General features: G+C 37.0%; 1 protein-coding gene across 1 annotated transcript in view; it reads right to left on the bottom strand.

Moving 5' to 3' along the window:
* Positions 1–17,098, bottom strand: part of LOC138830573 (myosin-8) — a 32,962-nt gene extending 15,864 nt beyond the window's left edge. Inside the window, exons 1-20 of the mRNA XM_070026963.1 lie at positions 17,053–17,098; positions 15,189–15,424; positions 14,285–14,428; positions 14,024–14,180; positions 10,005–10,032; positions 9,073–9,181; positions 8,889–8,981; positions 8,717–8,780; positions 8,139–8,237; positions 7,948–8,051; positions 7,499–7,637; positions 6,199–6,317; positions 5,963–6,112; positions 5,359–5,529; positions 3,939–4,248; positions 3,763–3,830; positions 2,204–2,291; positions 2,003–2,120; positions 1,533–1,656; positions 1,314–1,450 (exon numbers count right to left, since the gene is read on the bottom strand). Of these exons, the coding sequence (XP_069883064.1) occupies positions 1,314–1,450; positions 1,533–1,656; positions 2,003–2,120; positions 2,204–2,291; positions 3,763–3,830; positions 3,939–4,248; positions 5,359–5,529; positions 5,963–6,112; positions 6,199–6,317; positions 7,499–7,637; positions 7,948–8,051; positions 8,139–8,237; positions 8,717–8,780; positions 8,889–8,981; positions 9,073–9,181; positions 10,005–10,032; positions 14,024–14,180; positions 14,285–14,428; positions 15,189–15,398 (2,432 nt within the window). The 5' untranslated portion in view covers positions 15,399–15,424; positions 17,053–17,098. The remainder of the gene's footprint in view (positions 1–1,313; positions 1,451–1,532; positions 1,657–2,002; positions 2,121–2,203; positions 2,292–3,762; positions 3,831–3,938; positions 4,249–5,358; positions 5,530–5,962; positions 6,113–6,198; positions 6,318–7,498; positions 7,638–7,947; positions 8,052–8,138; positions 8,238–8,716; positions 8,781–8,888; positions 8,982–9,072; positions 9,182–10,004; positions 10,033–14,023; positions 14,181–14,284; positions 14,429–15,188; positions 15,425–17,052) is intronic.
* Between the last annotated feature and the right edge of the window lie 1,799 nt (positions 17,099–18,897).

Genomic DNA, 18,897 nt, shown 5'->3' with positions numbered 1-18,897 from the left:
TCTTCCTTTAAACTTTTCCTTTTCCTCTTTGTGCTCACGACTGAACAATCTGCTCCTTTGTTAGCTCTTCAGATGACATCCTAGCTTTTAAAGTTCTTTCAAGTGCCTCAGCCTCATCTGGCTAGTTAGATTATTTACATTTTGGGGGAACTTTTAGCATTGAGCTCCAAAACTTGTATCCAAATAAAAATTTTAAATGATAACAAAAAGTTACCTTTTGCAATGGAAGCAACAGACTAGCAAAGTTTGATTGATTTGTAGCAAAATGTATGTCTCTTTAGGCTTTATTATTAAGGGAATTATAATTGGAGCTCCATTGTGTGTGTGTGTGTATGTGTGTGTGTGTGTGTGTGTGTGTGTGTGTGTGTGTGTGTGTGAGAGAGAGAGAGAGAGAGAGAGAGAGAGAGAGAGAGAGAGAGAGAGAGAGAGAGAGAGAGAGAGAGAGAGAGAGAGAGAGAGAGAGAGAGAGAGAGAGAGAGAGAGAGAGAGAGGAGAGAGAGAGTTCTGAGCTTTTGTGCTTAAGGCTAGTGCTCTATTTCTGACTTTTTGGTAGTTTAGTGGAGATAAGAGTCTCACAGACTTTCTTGTCTGGGCTGGTTTCAAACTGCAATCCTCAGAGCTCAGCCTCCTGAGTAACTTGGATCACAGATATGAGCCACCAGTGCCTAGCTTATAGCTCCATTTTAAGAACTGTAAGTTTGAGAAGGCAGATGTAACAGAAACTATAATGTAGAGGCATGCAAAAGACACAGAAACACTTGAATGCAGGCCTAAATAAGATGAGCAATATTAATGTACAGTGTATATGTAAGGAGCAGGAATGTACTCGTGTTGAGTAGATAAGCTAGGTAAAGTTAATTATGGAAAGGAGAAATGAAACGTTAGATAAATTTGGATGAGCAGGACAGGATTTGTGCAAACATGAGAATGAGAGATAAGCAAATTGTTTAGCCTAGCTGAAAAAAGCTATGTGGTTAGAAATGATAGATGAGGTGGGGAATAGAAAGTACCCTGACTGCCAGGCAAAGCAACTTGGATTTGACATGGGAACCTACAAACTGAAATGTGGTATGATAAAGAGAGTCCTAACCGCAAGCTGTTCCTGCAGCTCTATGGAAGATGGATGAAAAGGGAAAAATTGTAAGCAGAAGACGTTTAGAGGAAACCCAGTGTGAGAGATGAAGCAAAGGCTGACGTGTTTTAAGGATGAGACAGTGCATGTAAATCCCAAGAGGAAAGAATTAATGAATGAGGAATCCTTATGGTTAGTCTCTAAGGTCCCTTACAATCCTGACATTCTGTATGGTTGTTACCTCCTTTGCAGCATCTTCTGATATTCGACCCTCATTAGGAATCCCCTACAGACCGCTTGTGTTCTTGTTATAATCTGGGCCAATTTTTCATCTCTCATTTCTTCTAGAAGGCCTAGAAGGCCAGCTTTGAAGAAAACCTAGGGAAAGGGAGAGTCACAAATCATCTCCATACCACATGAGAAACAGAAATGGTGGTAGTGCATGGAAGAGCAGCTGTACCTTGGTATGTCCAAATTTGTATTGGGTATGATCAATATCAATAGATGCCAGAAGCTTCTCAGAAGCCTTCTTGCTGTCAATGAACTGTCCTTCTGGAATAGCACTCGCATTTAAAACCTTGTATCTGTGTGGTTAAATGAACAAATGAATGGTTAGCGAGATACGATCACATATACGAATGGTACCAAAAGCAAAAGAATGGTTAGAGAGAAATGATCGCATATGCTCATAGAACCAAAAAAGAATATCAATAAAAATCTGAGAGCAAAAATAAAAGTAGATGTTCAACTGTCCTTTAAGGTCAGATAGTAAAGTAATACGGTTTTTGTAGCATACATCCTCCCTGTTATTTTTCTAACCTGTTATTTTATCTTACTGTAAAACTTGTTATCTGATTTACAACTTTGTAATATATACTGAAATATAATGACCAGAGGACAGTTAAGTGGACTGCAACAAAGCAGACTGACCTTTGCTTAAAGTCCCCGTATAAGATCCTGCTTGGGAACCCTTTCCTGCAGATGCGGATGCCTTCCAGCACGCCGTTACACCGCAGCTGGTGCAGGACGAGCTCATGCTCCATGGCCCCTAAAAATTGCCAAGAGGATTTTATTACCAGACCCTGAATTTTACAACCTGTGCCTCTTTGATTATTTTATGTTGTGCCTTACCAGGAGTTTTGGTTTCATTGGGAATTATACACCGTACAAAGTGAGGGTGTGTGCTCCTCAGATTGGTCATCAGTTTATTTAAATTTTCCTAGAAAATCAGATAGAAGAGACTTGAGAGAGTTCTATTTTGGATTTCTTTTCTTTTTTCTTTCTTTTAAAAGAATTACTAGACATAAGCTTATAAAGTTTCATATTGCTGTGTATTTGAAAAGTCTAAGGACTCAACCTTGCTCAATAGCCAGAAGGCCAAAGTGCTGGGTAGAAATGTACATCTAAAAGGTATTCATTTATAACACCTAGGATCTGTTTTACAAACCGCACAGTGGATAGCTTTGACACATAGGCATTGTTTTCAACCCAGAGTCAGAAGACAAAGGACAGTGACCAAACTCTGTCACAAATCAACTGCCTGACTATAAAATTTCCTTTGTGTCTCTGGGGTCACAAATAAAACTAGTTGCTATTATCTCTATGGTCTCTTTTGTCTTTCTCAGTGCTAATAGTTTTCACACTAGCTAGCAGTTTTCTGGGTAGCTAAGCAATTGTCCCAACTTTTACCATTCTTTCCTTGGACTTCTAGTTTCTTGTTTTATTTTTTAAAGTACAGTCTGTGTGGGTGAATATTAGGTGAATGGAAATATCTATAATCTAAAGCATGTCTGAGAATTATTCCAGAAAGTGTAATTGGTTATTACAGAGGATAATGTTGTACCCAACCACAGCAAACTCACATTTATGTCTCAATATTGGCTATACTCTTTAAGAAAGCAGGTTTTATTCATATCTCAGTTAACCATTAGAACTCAAATTAATGTGAATTTCTGATCTTGAAAGCAATACAAGATGTAAAAAACAATGTGTTTGGTGAGATAATGCAAGGAAGTGAGCAAAAGAACAAGAGATTTTCTTGTTTAAGTCAGAGATCATAGATCACATATCATACTCGCATTTTAGTTTTGAAAGGAATGAGACTTAGCCACGACAAATTCTCATAAAATAGTCATTAGTCTGGACACCTTGCACTCTTCTCTTTGGAAGAGCCAAACTATATTAAAAATTGTCTTATTTGGTAAGATGATTATTTTTCTTTGATGGTTCTTGTCTAGCTCAATCATCTATTTAGACTTAGCTCTAGATGGTTTCCAGATATTGTATTAAATACCTCTCGGAGGACAAAGCCATGTTTTGGTGAAAGGATGGTCTATATCCCAGGCTGATTTTCACAGAAAAACTCAGGAAAATTATTAAATTAGTAGAATAGGAATATTCAAAGACACCTTTGAAATTTCTCAAAAAACAACCTCATTGTAAAATAAGGAGCTTCAAAAGATACTTTAGTATTCCCAAATATACTCATTAGACAATATAATAAGGAATAAAATAACAAGTACAAAAATCCATGCTAATAGGAATATTGCTTTGGCTATATCTCACCAAAAGTAAATACTTGAAATGGTTCCTGTCAATATTTCAACCCCTCCTAATGTATTATAAACCCTATAACCACAATAATTCATAGAAACTATTCAGATTTTTTGCAATTGCAAGTTGTACTTTACCCTGAAAAGAGCAGACACAGTCTGGAAAGAAGAACCCTTCTTCTTAGCCCCCTTCTTTGCACCGCCATCTGAGAATAAAGGAAAACCTATCAGCTAGAATAGAATTCCAGAGCCTAGAGTATCACATGAACACTTGGGAGATGAAGTTTTATGTAGATTAAGGAAATAGAAAGTACCTGCTTCAGCACTAGCATATGTAGAAAAGAGACTGGCCAGGGTCTTCATTGCTGACTTCTGGTATAGTCCAACCACAGTGTCATTCAGAGGGTCCTTGTTCTTGTCCAGCCAGCCGGTAATGTTGTAGTCCACAGTTCCCGCGTAGTGGATCAGAGAGAAGTGGGCCTCAGCCTTGCCTTTGGTAGGCTTGGGCTTCTGGAAGTTGTTGGATTTGCCCAGGTGCTGGTCGTACAGTTTGTTCTTGAAAGAGGTGTCTGTTGCCTTGGGAAACATGCACTCTTCTTCCAGGATGGAGAAGATACCCAGTGGCTGAATTCAGAAAAGTAATCATTGGTGTCTATCTCACTTTTCTCAAAAGACACTGACATGGTAACTGTCTTTTAGTCGAATTATGAGTAAACCCCCATTAGCTACATGCATAAAGTAAACCAATAAACCAAGGTTACGGGACAAAGAAGTCACTTTGGAATGACTTATCCACCATTTCTTTTCAATTCAATCTATAATATTTTCTTAATTAAAAGAATAACTGGATACAAGCTTCAAAAGTGAGCATAGTATTTGTATTTTTTAAAATTCTTTCCACCCTGATTTTTAAATTTGTTGTATAAAGGGGTTGACATTTCCATACATGCACACAATGTATGCAGACTTGCTCCTTCTGTCAGTCTCTTATTCTCCCTCATTCTTAAAACAATTTAAACAAGTTTCATTATTCTATTTTCACATATGCAAATAAACTACCATGATTCTATTCATCCTCATTCACTGTCTGTTATATCTCCTCTCTTCCACTCAACAGAACCAGTTTAAAATGCTTTTAATCATCACACTTCTTTTCCTATTAAATGAATAAATCTGTTGTCAAAGTTTTATTTTGTTTGAAAATAACCTATTGACTTAGAATGATGTTGATGCAATTCATAGTAATGAAACAGCATAAATAACCCATTATATGTATTTAGTTTCCTTAAATATAGATTATGAAGCCTCACAAGCAATTTGACTTTTTGACTTCTAACAAATGTGTTTTCATAAAGGCACTGGCTCAACTGCGTGTGCATTAATTTTTATTTAGAGAAATATACTTATTTCCACTAATGACATCTTGGATCATAATGGAGATATATTAGAGCTAGGTAGGGTGGATCTTCTAGTGAAGCAGACCATCTCAAAGTGAGTTTTCACTTAGATCAGAGCCAGTATTTAGAACAAAACAGGCAAGAAAAAAATGAACCCAACCACTTTTAAATCTTTCTTATATCAAAGTTATAACAATTTTGAAAGTGATTCCTTATTGTAATTTTCCAATTTTAGATCTCAAACTATTTGAGAGTACAGGGAAACTGTCTAGAATTGTTTAAGGTATTTAGGAAAGTCATCTGTACAGCTAGATGTTTCCTTGGAAATCAAACAGACCTTCTCGATGAGCTCGATGCAGGCAGCCAGGTCCATCCCAAAGTCAATGAACGTCCACTCAATGCCTTCTTTCTTGTATTCCTCCTGCTCCAGCACGAACATGTGGTGGTTGAAAAACTGTTGCAGTTTCTCATTGGTGAAATTAATACACAGCTGCTCCAGGCTATTGAACTGCAGAAAGAAGTAGAGATTTCCCATGTCAAATGGGTTTATAGGAAAATCATCTACTGAATATGTTATTTTATCAAATCATCAGTGGCCATAGGCCACAGATACAAGTTAAACTAATTGTTCTTTCTTCAAAAGTCCCAAGAAAAATACCTCTCTAGTGAATTCTGGGCATTCTTTAGGAGTCCAGCTATTAATTACGCAAGAGTTCTGGCAGAATCTAATTCCTGACTGTTGAATCTACACTGACTGTTCAGTAAGAATTGCTGTGATTATTGCTGCCACTTTCTTTGTATTTTGAAGATAGCTCTTGTTTTAGATGTGATGTTGGAGTAAGCAATGGGGACATTATAAATGTAAATGAATAATCATATATGGAATACAAAAATTTTCAATTGCATCCCTCTTACTTTTTATTAATATAAAAATAACTCACATCAAAGATCTCAAAGCCAGCAATATCCAAGACCCCAATGAAGTACTGTCTGGGCTGCTTGGTGTCCAGCTGCTGGTTGATGCGGGTGACCATCCACAGGAACATCTTCTCATAGACAGCCTTGGCCAGGGCACCCACTGCATTGTACACCTTCACAATATAGTAATGAGTGTTGGTGTTATTAAACATTTCATGAAGGCCTGGGATGTATGTGATCATTGAGGGTGTGTACTTACTTGCTGCACAGTCTGGCCTTTGGTGACATACTCATTGCCGACCTTGACCCTGGGGTAGCAGAGGGCTTTGAGCAGGTCAGCAGAATTCAGACATTGGAGATAGGCCGCCTTGTCAGCAACTACAAACACACAAATCAGGAAATGTTTATTGATGGATATCCTTTTTGACCCAATCTTTCCATTATTTTCCAATCCAATTTCCTTTATTAAATAAATGCTTTTTTAGTTTGATATAAGGTCAAGTGAGATATTTTTGTACACTAGGGCATGTAATTGCCTCTCAATAATTGATCAGTTACACTGGGCTTTAGAGGTTTCTTGTAAGTAGATTTTGCAGTTTTTAATTAACAGTGAACATATTTATTCATTGCTGTAATCTTTTGAGTAAATAAAAACTAATGGCTCATGTAAGTGTGCCACACCAAATTGAGGCCTTAAGTTCAAGCTTCAGTACCACCAAAATAAAATGAAACAAAATCCCCATAGTTCTAGCTCTTAATAGATATTAGCTATTATTGAAAATATAAGATAAATATACCTTAATACTCTCTGTGATGGAGGAAAAAAGAATCTTTGGATTTTTAGATTTGCCTTTAAAAAAAACATTATTTGAGTAATTTCTTTCCTTGGAAATTCTTTCCTTGAGGATTAACTTGTCTAAGATTCTTTCAGTGAATATAATGTAAAATTTTTCATGTAAGAGCAAGAGAGAAAATGTCAGGCTCAGCTGGTCAGGAAAGGCTTTGAAAAAGCCAGATACTTTACTTTGGGTGGTAACAGCTATTCCCTGTATGTTAATTTCATATGCAGAGTACTTTTTCCACCTCAATTCTTTTTTTTTTTTTTTTATTAAATCTTGCTTGCGTGCCTGTATTTTTGGCAAGCATATATATAGACAACACACACATGCGTGCAAGATGTCTCTGGATGCATCTTTTGCCTCTTTATTGGCACATCCTATATTACCAGCTACTAGATTTTCCATAATGAATGTTAAGTAGACAAATATACGAATTTATTTTTATACTTATGTAAATCAGGAATCGTGTTCTATAACATTCCACCTCCAATTAGCTAGCTTTAGGCTGTGATTGTAAATGGTTCTTGTTTATTATATCTCTTGGACTGGATTGAAAGAATGGAGAGATGGAGAAATGAGGGAAAGGGCTGGTGAGTGAAGTATGCTGTGTGTGCCTATGTCTTTCAGATGTCCAGCTACAATGGAGAGACAATGAGGTATAGAACTGAACCTATTGGATATATTCTTTTATCCAAAACTAGATTGAATTTTATTTGGTACCTTCAGTGCCATCTGGCTCAGCTTGCTCTTCACGCTGCTTTTGTTTGAACTTCATATTTCCATAATGCATCACAGCCCCTGTGAGTTTATAGATGGATACTTTTTCTTCAGGAGAGAAGCCTAGGATGTCAATGGCACTCTGCCAAGAAAGATGCCAGGACAAAGGTTAGGGCGGAAGGCACTGTCTGTTTGTGAAAATTTATAGTATATCATAAGATATAACAAGTATATAGGAATGCTGTTGTCATTCCTATATAAAATAGATCAGAAACAATGTGTGTATGTGTGAGAGAGAGGGGGGAAGAGAGAGAAAGAGAGAGAGAGAGAAAGAGAGAGAGAGAGAGAGAGAGAGCGAGAGAGAGAGAGAGAGAGAGAGAGAGAGAGAGAGAGAGAGAGAGAGAGAGAGAGAGAGAGAGAGAGAGAGAGAGAGAGTTGAGAGATTGACTTACATCAGTGGCCATCAGCTCCTCTTGGTCATCAATGCTGGGGACAGTGATCTCCCCCTGACTGACGAAGGCATAGTCATATGGGTTGGTGGTGATCAGGAGCATTTCTGAATACACAGAATTCAGGGTATATGTTTATATTACAAGATGTTAAAACAACAGCTTTTAGTCTGCAATTTTTAGTTCTTTCTTACCAATTAGATCTGGCTTCTTATTAGAAGTGATCTGATAAAAGATATGGTAGCTTCTTTCTGCCTTTAGCTGGAAAGTAACTCTAGACTTTTCTAGAAGATCTAGAATGAGAGGGGGGGGGGTTAACTAGAAAAAATACTGTATCAATACTTCTGACCTTAAATAGACCTCAGTGATGTTGGCTAAAATTGAGAGCATTACAAATGGCTCTAATTGCAGATGCATATGACAGTTGACTTTTCTGGGACAATTCAAGTTTCTTATGGGGGCATCTATGACTTCTGTATTTGAGTTCATTCCCTTGCATGGATCACCTCAGACTGACTCTGTGGTAGTGAGATTCCTCTGATACATAACAAAAGCTCAAATCAAGCATGAAACATAAAGAGACATTGTGAAGCCATAGTTAAGTCATAGAAATGCATAGTTTGCTGTAGTATTTAAACAGGAAAAAAATCACTGTCAAGGCAAGAATTCCTCTAGGATGCTCTTCAGAACCAACAGTCTGAGACTGAGATTTAGGAGAGAGCCACTAAAGTCTCATCCTTCCATTTTGATTTTCAATGCTTCGGTTACTTACATGTTTCAATATCAGCGGATGCCAGCTTCCCTGTGGTACCAAAGTGGATTCTAATGAATTTACCCTTGAAAAAGAGAAAGATCATTGAGCATTAAGTGAAACACTAATTCAGATATAGCTATTCTGGTACTGAAGGACTGAAAAGATCCTTTCGGGACCCAAGCAAACTTACAAAGCGAGAGGAGTTGTCATTCCTCACAGTTTTGGCATTGCCAAAGGCCTCCAGTAGGGGGTTGGCACTGATGATTTGATCTTCCAGAGTCCCCTGCAAAAGCAAGAACAGTTCTTGCATCTGGGATTCAGACTTCTAGGAGCCCTGGCACAGTCTGGCTCTTCATTCTGGGTACCAGACCCACCTGCATTTTGCCAGATTCTTCCTTTTTCTTCTCACCAGTAACTGCAATTGTTGCAAAGTACTGGATGACACGCTTAGTGTTGACAGTCTTCCCAGCACCAGATTCTCCACTGTCAAACCAACACCAAACATATGGGAGAAGTTAAATGTCATAGTAAATGAAACTAATTCTGCCACAAGCCTTTACTGTCATGTAGCTGCCCTTACAGTTCTCTGTCAAAATCTCCTAGATCTTTCTTTTCAACCCACAAATGATTCATATTATTTATCTTGCTTTCCAGTTACCGTAAGTAGAGAAATTATTATTCATTCAGTAAATTTCTTGAGTTTTTAAAACGTTATAGGATCTTAGGTACTGAAGCCTAGGTTTGCGAAGGTGTACAAGGCAGCCAATCAACAACTGTGCAAAAGACGAACAATTAGTTAGAAAATACAACATGTGCCTGTGTTCTTCAGCTTCCTTAGATTAGAGATAAGTCTGAATAGACAGAAATACCTTAAATAGACTTTAAAAACACATGGCTGGGAATATTCTCCCTGGCTTATCCCACAGTTTCTGGGATATATACTGATCTTTGGCCAAGTTTAGAGAAGGCATTTGTATTCTTCCAGGAAAGCCTTGTGAAACTTCAAGACTAAACTAGCAAACAAGATATTTAGGCATCTTGTTATTATTCATTCAAACTCAATATATGCCCTACAATAAAGCTAAAATAATATCTAGTTTTGGAGTGATTATGCCATTTCTTTAGTATTTAGTGAATATGATAAAAGTATATTGCATATATTTGTAGAAATGTCACAGTGAACCTCCCCATTGTACAATTAATATTTGTTAATAAAAATGTGGGGAACAAAGATCAGAACTATGACCTATATTCTCAACATCTGAGGTGATTGCTACAAAATAGAAAAGAAGAAAAAATTACATACGTGATCAGGATGGACTGGTTCTCACGATCTGTGAATGAATTCAAGATTATCAATAGGAAAAAAAATTTACACATTAGACTAGAAGATAATGACATTAGTTTAACTCAAGCACAGATTGTTCTTTTTTTATTTTTTGAAAATGTTACCAGTGACTTTGTTTTTGTCCCTGAAACAGCCAAGTGCCTCTCAGTAAAATTTGTGGAAATGAAAGGCAGGGAATCATGTATTTCTTTTTTTGTATTTTATTATTTTTATTGTGGTACAATGTACATAAAACAATATTACCTTACTACTTTTATGCATATAGTTTATTTTTACTCAGAATGTTATGTAATCATTAACACCTTTACTCATTCCTCACAACTCTTTTCATCATGTAAAACTGACATTCAGATTTTATACTCAGTAAATAAAACCTTTCTGACATCCCACTGCCTAGTATCTGGCAACCTACTTCTGTCTCAGTGAATCTGATACTGTATCTCATGTAAGTGGAATCATATAGGCTTTACCTTTAATTTTGTGGCTGACTTACTTCACTGAGCACAATGTCCTCATTTCTCAACTATGTTGTAGCATAGTCATGATATTTTTTTAAAGGCAGCATACATTTCTGTTGTATGAATATACTACATTTTGCTAAACTGTTTACCTGTTGCTATATCCTAGGGTTGTTTCTACATATTAACTATTGGAATAATGATGCTATAAGCATGGGTATGTATACAACTCTTTTAGACCCTGATTCAATTCTTTTGGAGAATGATGGTTCATACCATAATTATATTTTTAGTGGTTCAGGAATCACCTTACTGTTTTCTGTAACATTTGTACCATTTTTACATTCCCACAGAACATTAGGGCTCTAACTTCTCCATATTCTTGACATCATTTGTTTTTCTCTGCTTTTTTTTTGATGATAATCATCCTAATGTGTGCGAGATGCACATTTTATTATTTAAAAAATACTGTTGTGGAAAAATGCAAACATACAAAAATAGAGGCAATAATTGAGCCCTATGTACCTGTGTTATAGGTACAAACATTACTGACATTTGTCCACTTCTATCTCATCTCTACACCATCCCACTCACACTGTATTATTTTAAAACTCTAAAGTGCACATAATTTTTTGGTAAATAGTAGAATCATAGAATTTTGAGGTCATAAGAGATGATAAGTTTTTCTTAGACTAGCTAGGTATAATGATATAAGCTTGTAATTCCAGCATTTTGGAGTCTGAGGTAGGAAGATGATGAGTTTGAATTCAGCTGGTGATATATAAGGATCTATAGTTCCACATCCACAACTACCCAAGAAAAAATTGGTTGGCTCTACTCTTTCATTGAATGAGTAGAAAAGCTGAGACATAGAGAGGAAAAGGAGATTTTTCTAATGTCAGTTTTATAGCTAGTTAAGGGTGAAGCTATTCATGTCTTTTAACATCCAGTTTATGTATTTTTCTGCTTCCTGATTCCCGCCAGGTTTTTATGCCATTGATTTGACTGCTGGTAATAAGAAACAGATAATGTGAATGTTTGCTTTTGTTGATTTAATTTTTATGTTAATGCTATATATATTTCTAAGTAATAATATGTACCTATGTGATAGGGTATGTTTTAAGTCTATACTGACTGATTGTAGAGAATTCCAAAAGTATCTTCAGAGAACAAAGATACAAATCTGTATGTTATTTAAATGTAAACCAGAGACCTTTTTTTAATGGTACTATGGGTTTGAATTCAGAGCCTCATTTTTGGAACTACATGGCTGAGCTATACCTCAGGCCCAGTTTTAGAGGAAGATCTATTCAAGGTAAAAGAGATTTTTAAAGTTATATTCAGATTTGTTTTTTTAATATGAGCAAAATCATAGATCAGATTGCATGCTGTGGGAGAGGAGGTAAGAGAACTATTCTGGTCCTTTTTGGCAATACTAAAGTAACAATAATGTGGTCAATTGTCACAATTATGCATGGTTTTAAATGAAATTCATGTTTGGGAGCTATATGTGGTCTTGAATTTGGAGCAGCCTGAAAGCTTGGGAAGTCAGCTAGGGTGGGGCTGTGTATTGCTGTAAAAGCAGTTGCTGAGGTATTAAACTCCATGTCATGAGCCAGCATTGGACAATCTGGCAGGTAGCTTGCTTTGTGGACAATTAGAGACTAGTTTCCTGGCATAGAATTATTTCAGAACGCCTGGCCAATTGGTAATGGGAGATTTCTGTTTTGTCACTTTCTTTTTGTCTCTCACCCCTTAAAAAAAAAATATTTAAAGACAAGTACAACAAAACAAACCCATTCACTTTCCAAAAGTCCACAGAGGAACAGGAAACAAATATAAAATATTTTCAAAGACAGTACATTTTCTGTGTGAAGGCAATTCTTATTAACCCTGTATTTGGGCCAGTGGTGTGTTATCTTTGCTAGATGCTTATGCTTTTGGTAAGGCAGGAAAACCAGACTTTGTGATAATGTTTTTAAAAAAGTTCAAAATATAGCTGGGTACCAGTGGCTCATGCCTATAATCTTAGCAACTCATGAGACTAAGATCTAAGGAGTATGGTTTCAAGCCAGCCATGAGATTCTCTTTTAAAAAATTTATTTATTTATTTATTTTTATTGTGAGAATACCGTACAGAGGAGTTACAATTACATGGGCAAGATAACGAGTACATTTCTTATCAAGCATTGTTGCCTCCTCGTTGTTTCCCCTTCCCATCCCTTCCCATTCTCCAGTTAATAAACAGAAAAGTTGAAAGTGGAGCTGGGATTCAAGTGATAGAGTTCTAGACTTGAGCAAAAAAGCTTAGGGATAGTACCCGGCATGGAGTTCAAGCCTCTTGCCTGGAATGCAACACCTCGCCTCCTCCATACACATTAAAAAAATTGGGATGATTTTTTTTAATTTGCTAAAAAAATGGATATTTTTTTCTTCTACTCTGAAAGGAAATGCTTCAAAATTGTTGGGAGGAAAGAATAGTATGTTCTACTCGTAAGGCCATCAAAATTCACCGTGTCATTTGAAAGTAGAAAGAATCCATAAGTTTTTCAGTGGTGGCTGAGAGCTGTTTTGATCATTGTGGAGGAAGTAAAAATTTAACAAATCTTATCTAGTTACTTCATTTATTTGGGTATACATATGTACTTATACTGGGGATGGAGCTTAGACTCACTCTTGGTCTTCCTAGGCTTAAGGAACGTCTTTAAATTAACTAATAAATTAATTGATATGATGATTCTATAAGGGGTTTCAATTGAACTTGTCAGCTTATGAGTACAGTGCATCTTGACCAATATCACCCCTTTCATCATTCTCCTACTCAAGGCACACCTCAACTTCTGACTTTTTGTGGTGAGCTGTTTCTTGGATTTGTCTGCCTCAGCTGGCTGAGGCCCCAGTCTTCAGATCTGAGCCTCCTAGGTAGCTAGGATTATAGGTGTGAGCCTCTGGTGCTTGGCCTATTTGAAGTTTTTGTATCCAAACAGAAAATAAAGAAATATGGAAGGCAATAACTATACTTACTTGTTCTATCTGGGCTTCCACTTAATAGCTGTTAGCTTAGGCAGAACAGGGCAAGTTTCTTGGAACACAGAAAAGCCCATATGCTTGGGATATATTTTTGTAAGGCTCATATATATATTATATATAATACATAATACATATTACGATTATATTTATAAATCTATTGTATTTACATATTTATTTCATTGTTTTTGTTTCTTCCAGTACTGGTAGTTGAACTCAGGGCCTTATTCTGGCTAAGTTATTGCTTTACCACATTAGCCCTTTTTACTGTAACTATTTTCTGAATAGGATCCACTCTTTCCCCCTCTGTCCAGTCTGCTCTAGATCACTAGCTGGGATGATAGTTGCATGCTGTGACACCTAGATCGCTTGATATGGCCTCAAATGTCCATCCTCCCAAATCTCAGCTTCTTGTTATCTGGTATTACAGTCATGAGCAAATCACACCTGGCTGTATTTACACATTTCTGGAAATAGGTACTATTCACTCACCAGTCAGCATGAACTGATAGGCATTGTCAGAGATGGAGAAGATGTGGGGCGGGGCCTCCTGACGCTTTTTGCCTCTGTAGGCAGCCACCACCTCGGGGTTGTACACCGGCAGCCACTTGTAGGGGTTGACGGTGACGCAGAAGAGGCCAGAGTAGGTCTGAAAAAAGAAACAAAAACAATAAATTCAACCATATACCTCTTGCTCCTTTTTTTTCTTCTTTCAAATAAATGGGCTGAAAAGAGCTATGAAAGGGCACTCACGTAGATCATCCAGGCTGCATAGCGCTCTTTGAGGTTATACAGTACTCCAGGCTCATGTAGATGGGTCATCATAGCCATGTCCTCGATCTTGTCGTATTTGGGAGGATTCATAGGGAAGACTTGATCTTCCCTGACCGTAAGAGTCTGTTGAGGAAGTGGGAGACCAGTTTTAACTAATTGTTGGAAATAGGGTTTATGTTTATTTTGATTATAAAACTTTAATTGGGCATACTTTTCATTGTATGATTCTATGTTTAAAGGCATCAAATATATTTATTTCAAAGTTTGATTTACTAAAAAAAGCTTTCCTATTATAAGCTAGTATATTATTTTATTAATGCATAGTAAAAATTGTACAAACTAATGGGATCAGAGTTTGTTCATTAATATAACATGCATTGATTCTCATTCATGGACATACAGGCAAAGGAAGTGAAATCAGTATATTAACTAGATACTTACAGGCCTGTGTTTCTTTTTTTTCAAAAAAAAATTTCCCCCCTCACTGTTTTTCTCCCTTCCAGATTTGTCAGTTTATCACATTTTATTTTTTACTTTAGTAGATTAAATATATTTATTTTTCCTTCCCATGCATCACAAGATTTTTTGTGCAAATAATGGAGATAATAATATAAATTATTTAACCACATACATAATTCAAGCATTCTTGTTAGCAGATGAAGTTGTCTTCAAATTTGGAGATTTAAATTGCAAAGTTGGGAAGGGAGCTAGATAGTTATGGCTTGACTTCTTTCGTCTTCCAAACCTAACATCTTCTCAGGCGCTAGGAAGATACTTGTCTTGACATTTGGCTTAGAGACACCCTAACAATGAATGCTTCCATTCTTGAATTGAAATGTTAGAGAAATGAAATGGAGAGTTTTCTCCTGGGGTTTTCACTTACTGCTCCACCTTCCGTCTTCACAGTTACTTTCCCTCCTTCCCTGCTTTGTATAATGCTCTTCACATAGGATTCCTTGGGTTCTGCTACAAAGGCAGAAGTTTTAGCATCGAAAGGCTTGTTTTGGGCCTCAATCCGCTCCTTTTCCGATTTTCGGAGGTAGGGAGCCGCTTCACCAAAAATAGCCATCTCGGCATCCGAACTTGAACTCATGGCTGCGGTTTATTTTGCGAAGACTTCTGCATTGGAGAAAAAAAAAATGGGGAGATGGAGGGAGAACAGAAAGCAGAAATCATACAGTTGAGTTAGTATTTGAAATAAAAGAGGTGCTTAGCATCGCCTGTGCAGCGATTATTCCTCCAATCTGGCATTCACCAGGCTCTTAGCAGTCTGAAAGGGCATATATGGAATGAAACTGTAATTTGAGGCTTCAATTTTTAGGACTTTGAAATTTTCATTTCCAGATCACGTATGCTGATCCTCTGGGCTAGCTAGATATCTACAAATGAATTACAATAAAATGTTGTCAGTTAAAAAAAAAATCTCTAAAGTATGACAATCTCTGTAGCTGAACTGTTGATGGATTGTTTTATAGCAACTGTCATTTAATCTCCACTTCTCTTCTGCATGTGTGCATCCACCATATGCTTGGAAAAGTCACATATTTAGAAAGGCAAGTTAATATTTTTAAAGCTATCACTAATATCTTTGTCTCTTAGATAACCCTCTACTCCCATAGACCAAATAAATGTCTCAACCTCTTTATTATGTTGATAGTGTTGTATCTGTAGATAGGTTATTCAAAGAATCTCATGTTATATTCTAATTCTCTGGATTTTTCACCCTTTGGCTTGTTACCCAAGCCCAAATCTCTTCTGACACTCCTTTAACATGAGAGATTTCAACCATCAGTAAACATATCTAACCACAGACATGTGAGAGCCTCAATATGGATCCCTTTCTTCCCACATACATTTCATGGGGCTCTTCTTTTTCGTCCCACAAAAAGAAAAGAGAAGGGGCTGGGAAGGTGGCTCAGTGGTAGAGCGCTTTCCTTGCATGCATGAGGCCCTGGGTTTGATTCCTCAGCACCATATAAGCAAAAAAGAAAAAAACCGGAAGTGGTGCTGTGGCTCAAGTGGTAGAGCGCTAGGCTTGAGCTGAAGAGCTGAGGGACAGCGCCCAGGCCCAGAGTTCAGGCCCCATGACCGGACCAAAAAAAAAAAAAAAACGAAAAGAGAAAAAAAAATAAGACATCATCACATGCATGTAAGTTACTGTCTTGTTAATAGATATGCCTGCAATGTTGACATGTTAGATTGGTTGGATTGTTCCTCTCTTTCTAGTAGTTAAATTTCTTAAGGAATGTCAGGATCTCTCTTAAGTTACAACATGTAGCATTCTGTGGGTGATACTTTCAGTTTTTTCAAAGAAAAATCACAGTTCATTCTAACAAATGCACTGAATCAGCAAGAGCAGCTCAAAATATAGTTTTGATATGTGTGCTTACATGTTTAAGTAAGATATTTCGTGGAATGTTTTAAAATTCCTGTAAAGTGTCTCAGAATTCACTGTTTCCCTGTAGAGACAAGTTGGTATGGAATAGTTGAACACCATTGGACAGTTGTAAACACAGCTCAGAACTCACTGTCAAAACTAATCCTGTCCTAACTGATCTTTGAGTCCTGGCACACAAATGACTCCCAGAGTAAGACATTCTGGGGAAAAAATGACTTTCAGTATTTATATCAGCCATCCAGGAACACTTTCTACTGTAAAAACATAGAAATGGTGTCTAAGAGTTGTACATGGCTTCTTTGCAGTACATCTCCTCTGCTATCAATAAATGAACAAAACCAAGTCTTACCTCTGAAATTCCAGGTGGAAATGCAGGATCCAAACTGTTCAAGACTGCAAAACAAGAAGTGTCTCATTAGTGATGTCCTATAATTGCAGAATTCTAGTTACAGAACTAAGAGTACCCTGCCCTCCAACTTTCCCCATTAAAAACAAACATCGAAGTTGAGAGGAAGAGTTTCCAATTTAGAGAATCCCTTGGTTCTGGGAGTTCCCAAGGCGCCCACCCCTTACCTCTAGTGGTGGAGATAAGGTATGAAGTCCAGTCCTGTTTATATAGGAACTAATGTGCTGATGCAGCAGCTACTTCCTCTTTGTTAGGGCAAGACATTTGGCAACACGAACCCTCAGAATAGTTTGTAGTGACATTTGGCATGTTTGGATATAATTAGAAGTATTCATATCATTTTGAGTATGTGAACCAATCTCCTATAAATAATTTGGCAGGGACTGATCTGCCCTCTGAGAATGCTTTCTAGTGTGCTGGGAAGGGAATCTTTGACAGTGACTGGTGGGACTTCACAGTTAGTTCTTAAGAGCTATATTCAATTTGGCAAACTCTTTGAAGCATGCCTGTGTAACCCAGTGATCAGATACCCGGCAACACACTGCTCTGAGGGCCCTCACTACTGATCCTTTTTTTGTTCCCTCAAGACACCTCCCCTCCCCCACTGCATTCCCCTGGACCATGTCCAAAGCTCATCCTTGGAGTCTGGGCTTGGACAACAGAGTCAAACCGAGAGAAGCTTCTATACTAAAGTCTTCACCACTGGGTCAGTGCCCACCCAGCTAACACTGAAAACAAGTATTATAGAAACTAATGTGTGTTTTGTAAGAAGAAAATACAGCTAAAGAGGAAAAAAAAGTCTAGACCCAAGTATGTTGTGACAAAGTGCACACATATAAGTAGGATATTGTATAAATACATGTAGAAGGTATGTCTTATAAAATGCCTTAAAATTAATATAGTTAGGGGCTGGGAAGGTGGCTCAGTGGTAGAGTGCTTGCCTTGCATGCCTGAGACCCTGGGTTCCATTCCTCAGCACCACATAAGCAAAAAGAAAAAAGCTGGAAGTGGTGCTGTGGCGCAAGTGGTAGAGCGCTAGCCTTGAGTTGAAGAGCTGAGGGACAGTGCCCAGGCCCAGATTTCAAGCCCCACAACCAGGCCCCCCCAAATTAATATAGTTAATTTTCATGCCACTAAAATATAATTTATATCTTATCCCATAAATGAATTACATTATGGTTCTTTTGTACTTTTTAGTTAACATGTCCATTTATGGGTACATAAATATGCATAAACAGTGCATTGTTCCTAGAGTCATGCCTTCTTTTTATATTAACATATTTCCTTTTAAAACCAGGTATAAGTTACATATAAGCTAATTCACCTGTTTTAGGTGATAATGATGAGGGATTTTTGCTTATAGAACTTTATAGTATGAGGAAAAAATAAACCACAAAATTTTTTAGACAGTTTTTTCAGGTATTTCTTTAGTACGTAATCACAATTCCTAACAAATACATGATGCTTAAGAAAGGTATTGGTTTTTATGTTTTATTCAATCTTGCTGCCTTGTTGAACTCTCCTACCACTTTTAATAATTTGATGCCTTTTAGATTTTCTGAATCATGTACTAATTGTCGATCTTCCTCTTCTAATTTGTGTATTTTTCCTTTTCTTATGCATCATATAATGACATTAACAACAATGTTGAATGGTATTAAAGCAGTATTAATATATTAATATTATTTTAGTATTAACACTTGGCATTTATGTCCATATTTTATTCTTGCCTTTGAAAATTAAATTTATCTTATTTTTACTGGTGCATAGTAATTATATATAATTTCA

The sequence above is a fragment of the Dipodomys merriami genome, unplaced genomic scaffold (assembly GCF_024711535.1).
Source record: "Dipodomys merriami isolate MVZ:Mamm:240054 unplaced genomic scaffold, mDipMer1.0.p SCAF_19, whole genome shotgun sequence".
NCBI classification, from domain to species: domain Eukaryota; kingdom Metazoa; phylum Chordata; class Mammalia; order Rodentia; family Heteromyidae; genus Dipodomys; species Dipodomys merriami.
The sequence above is the reverse complement of the archived record's forward strand: the minus strand, read 5'-3'. Positions and strand labels throughout refer to the sequence as shown.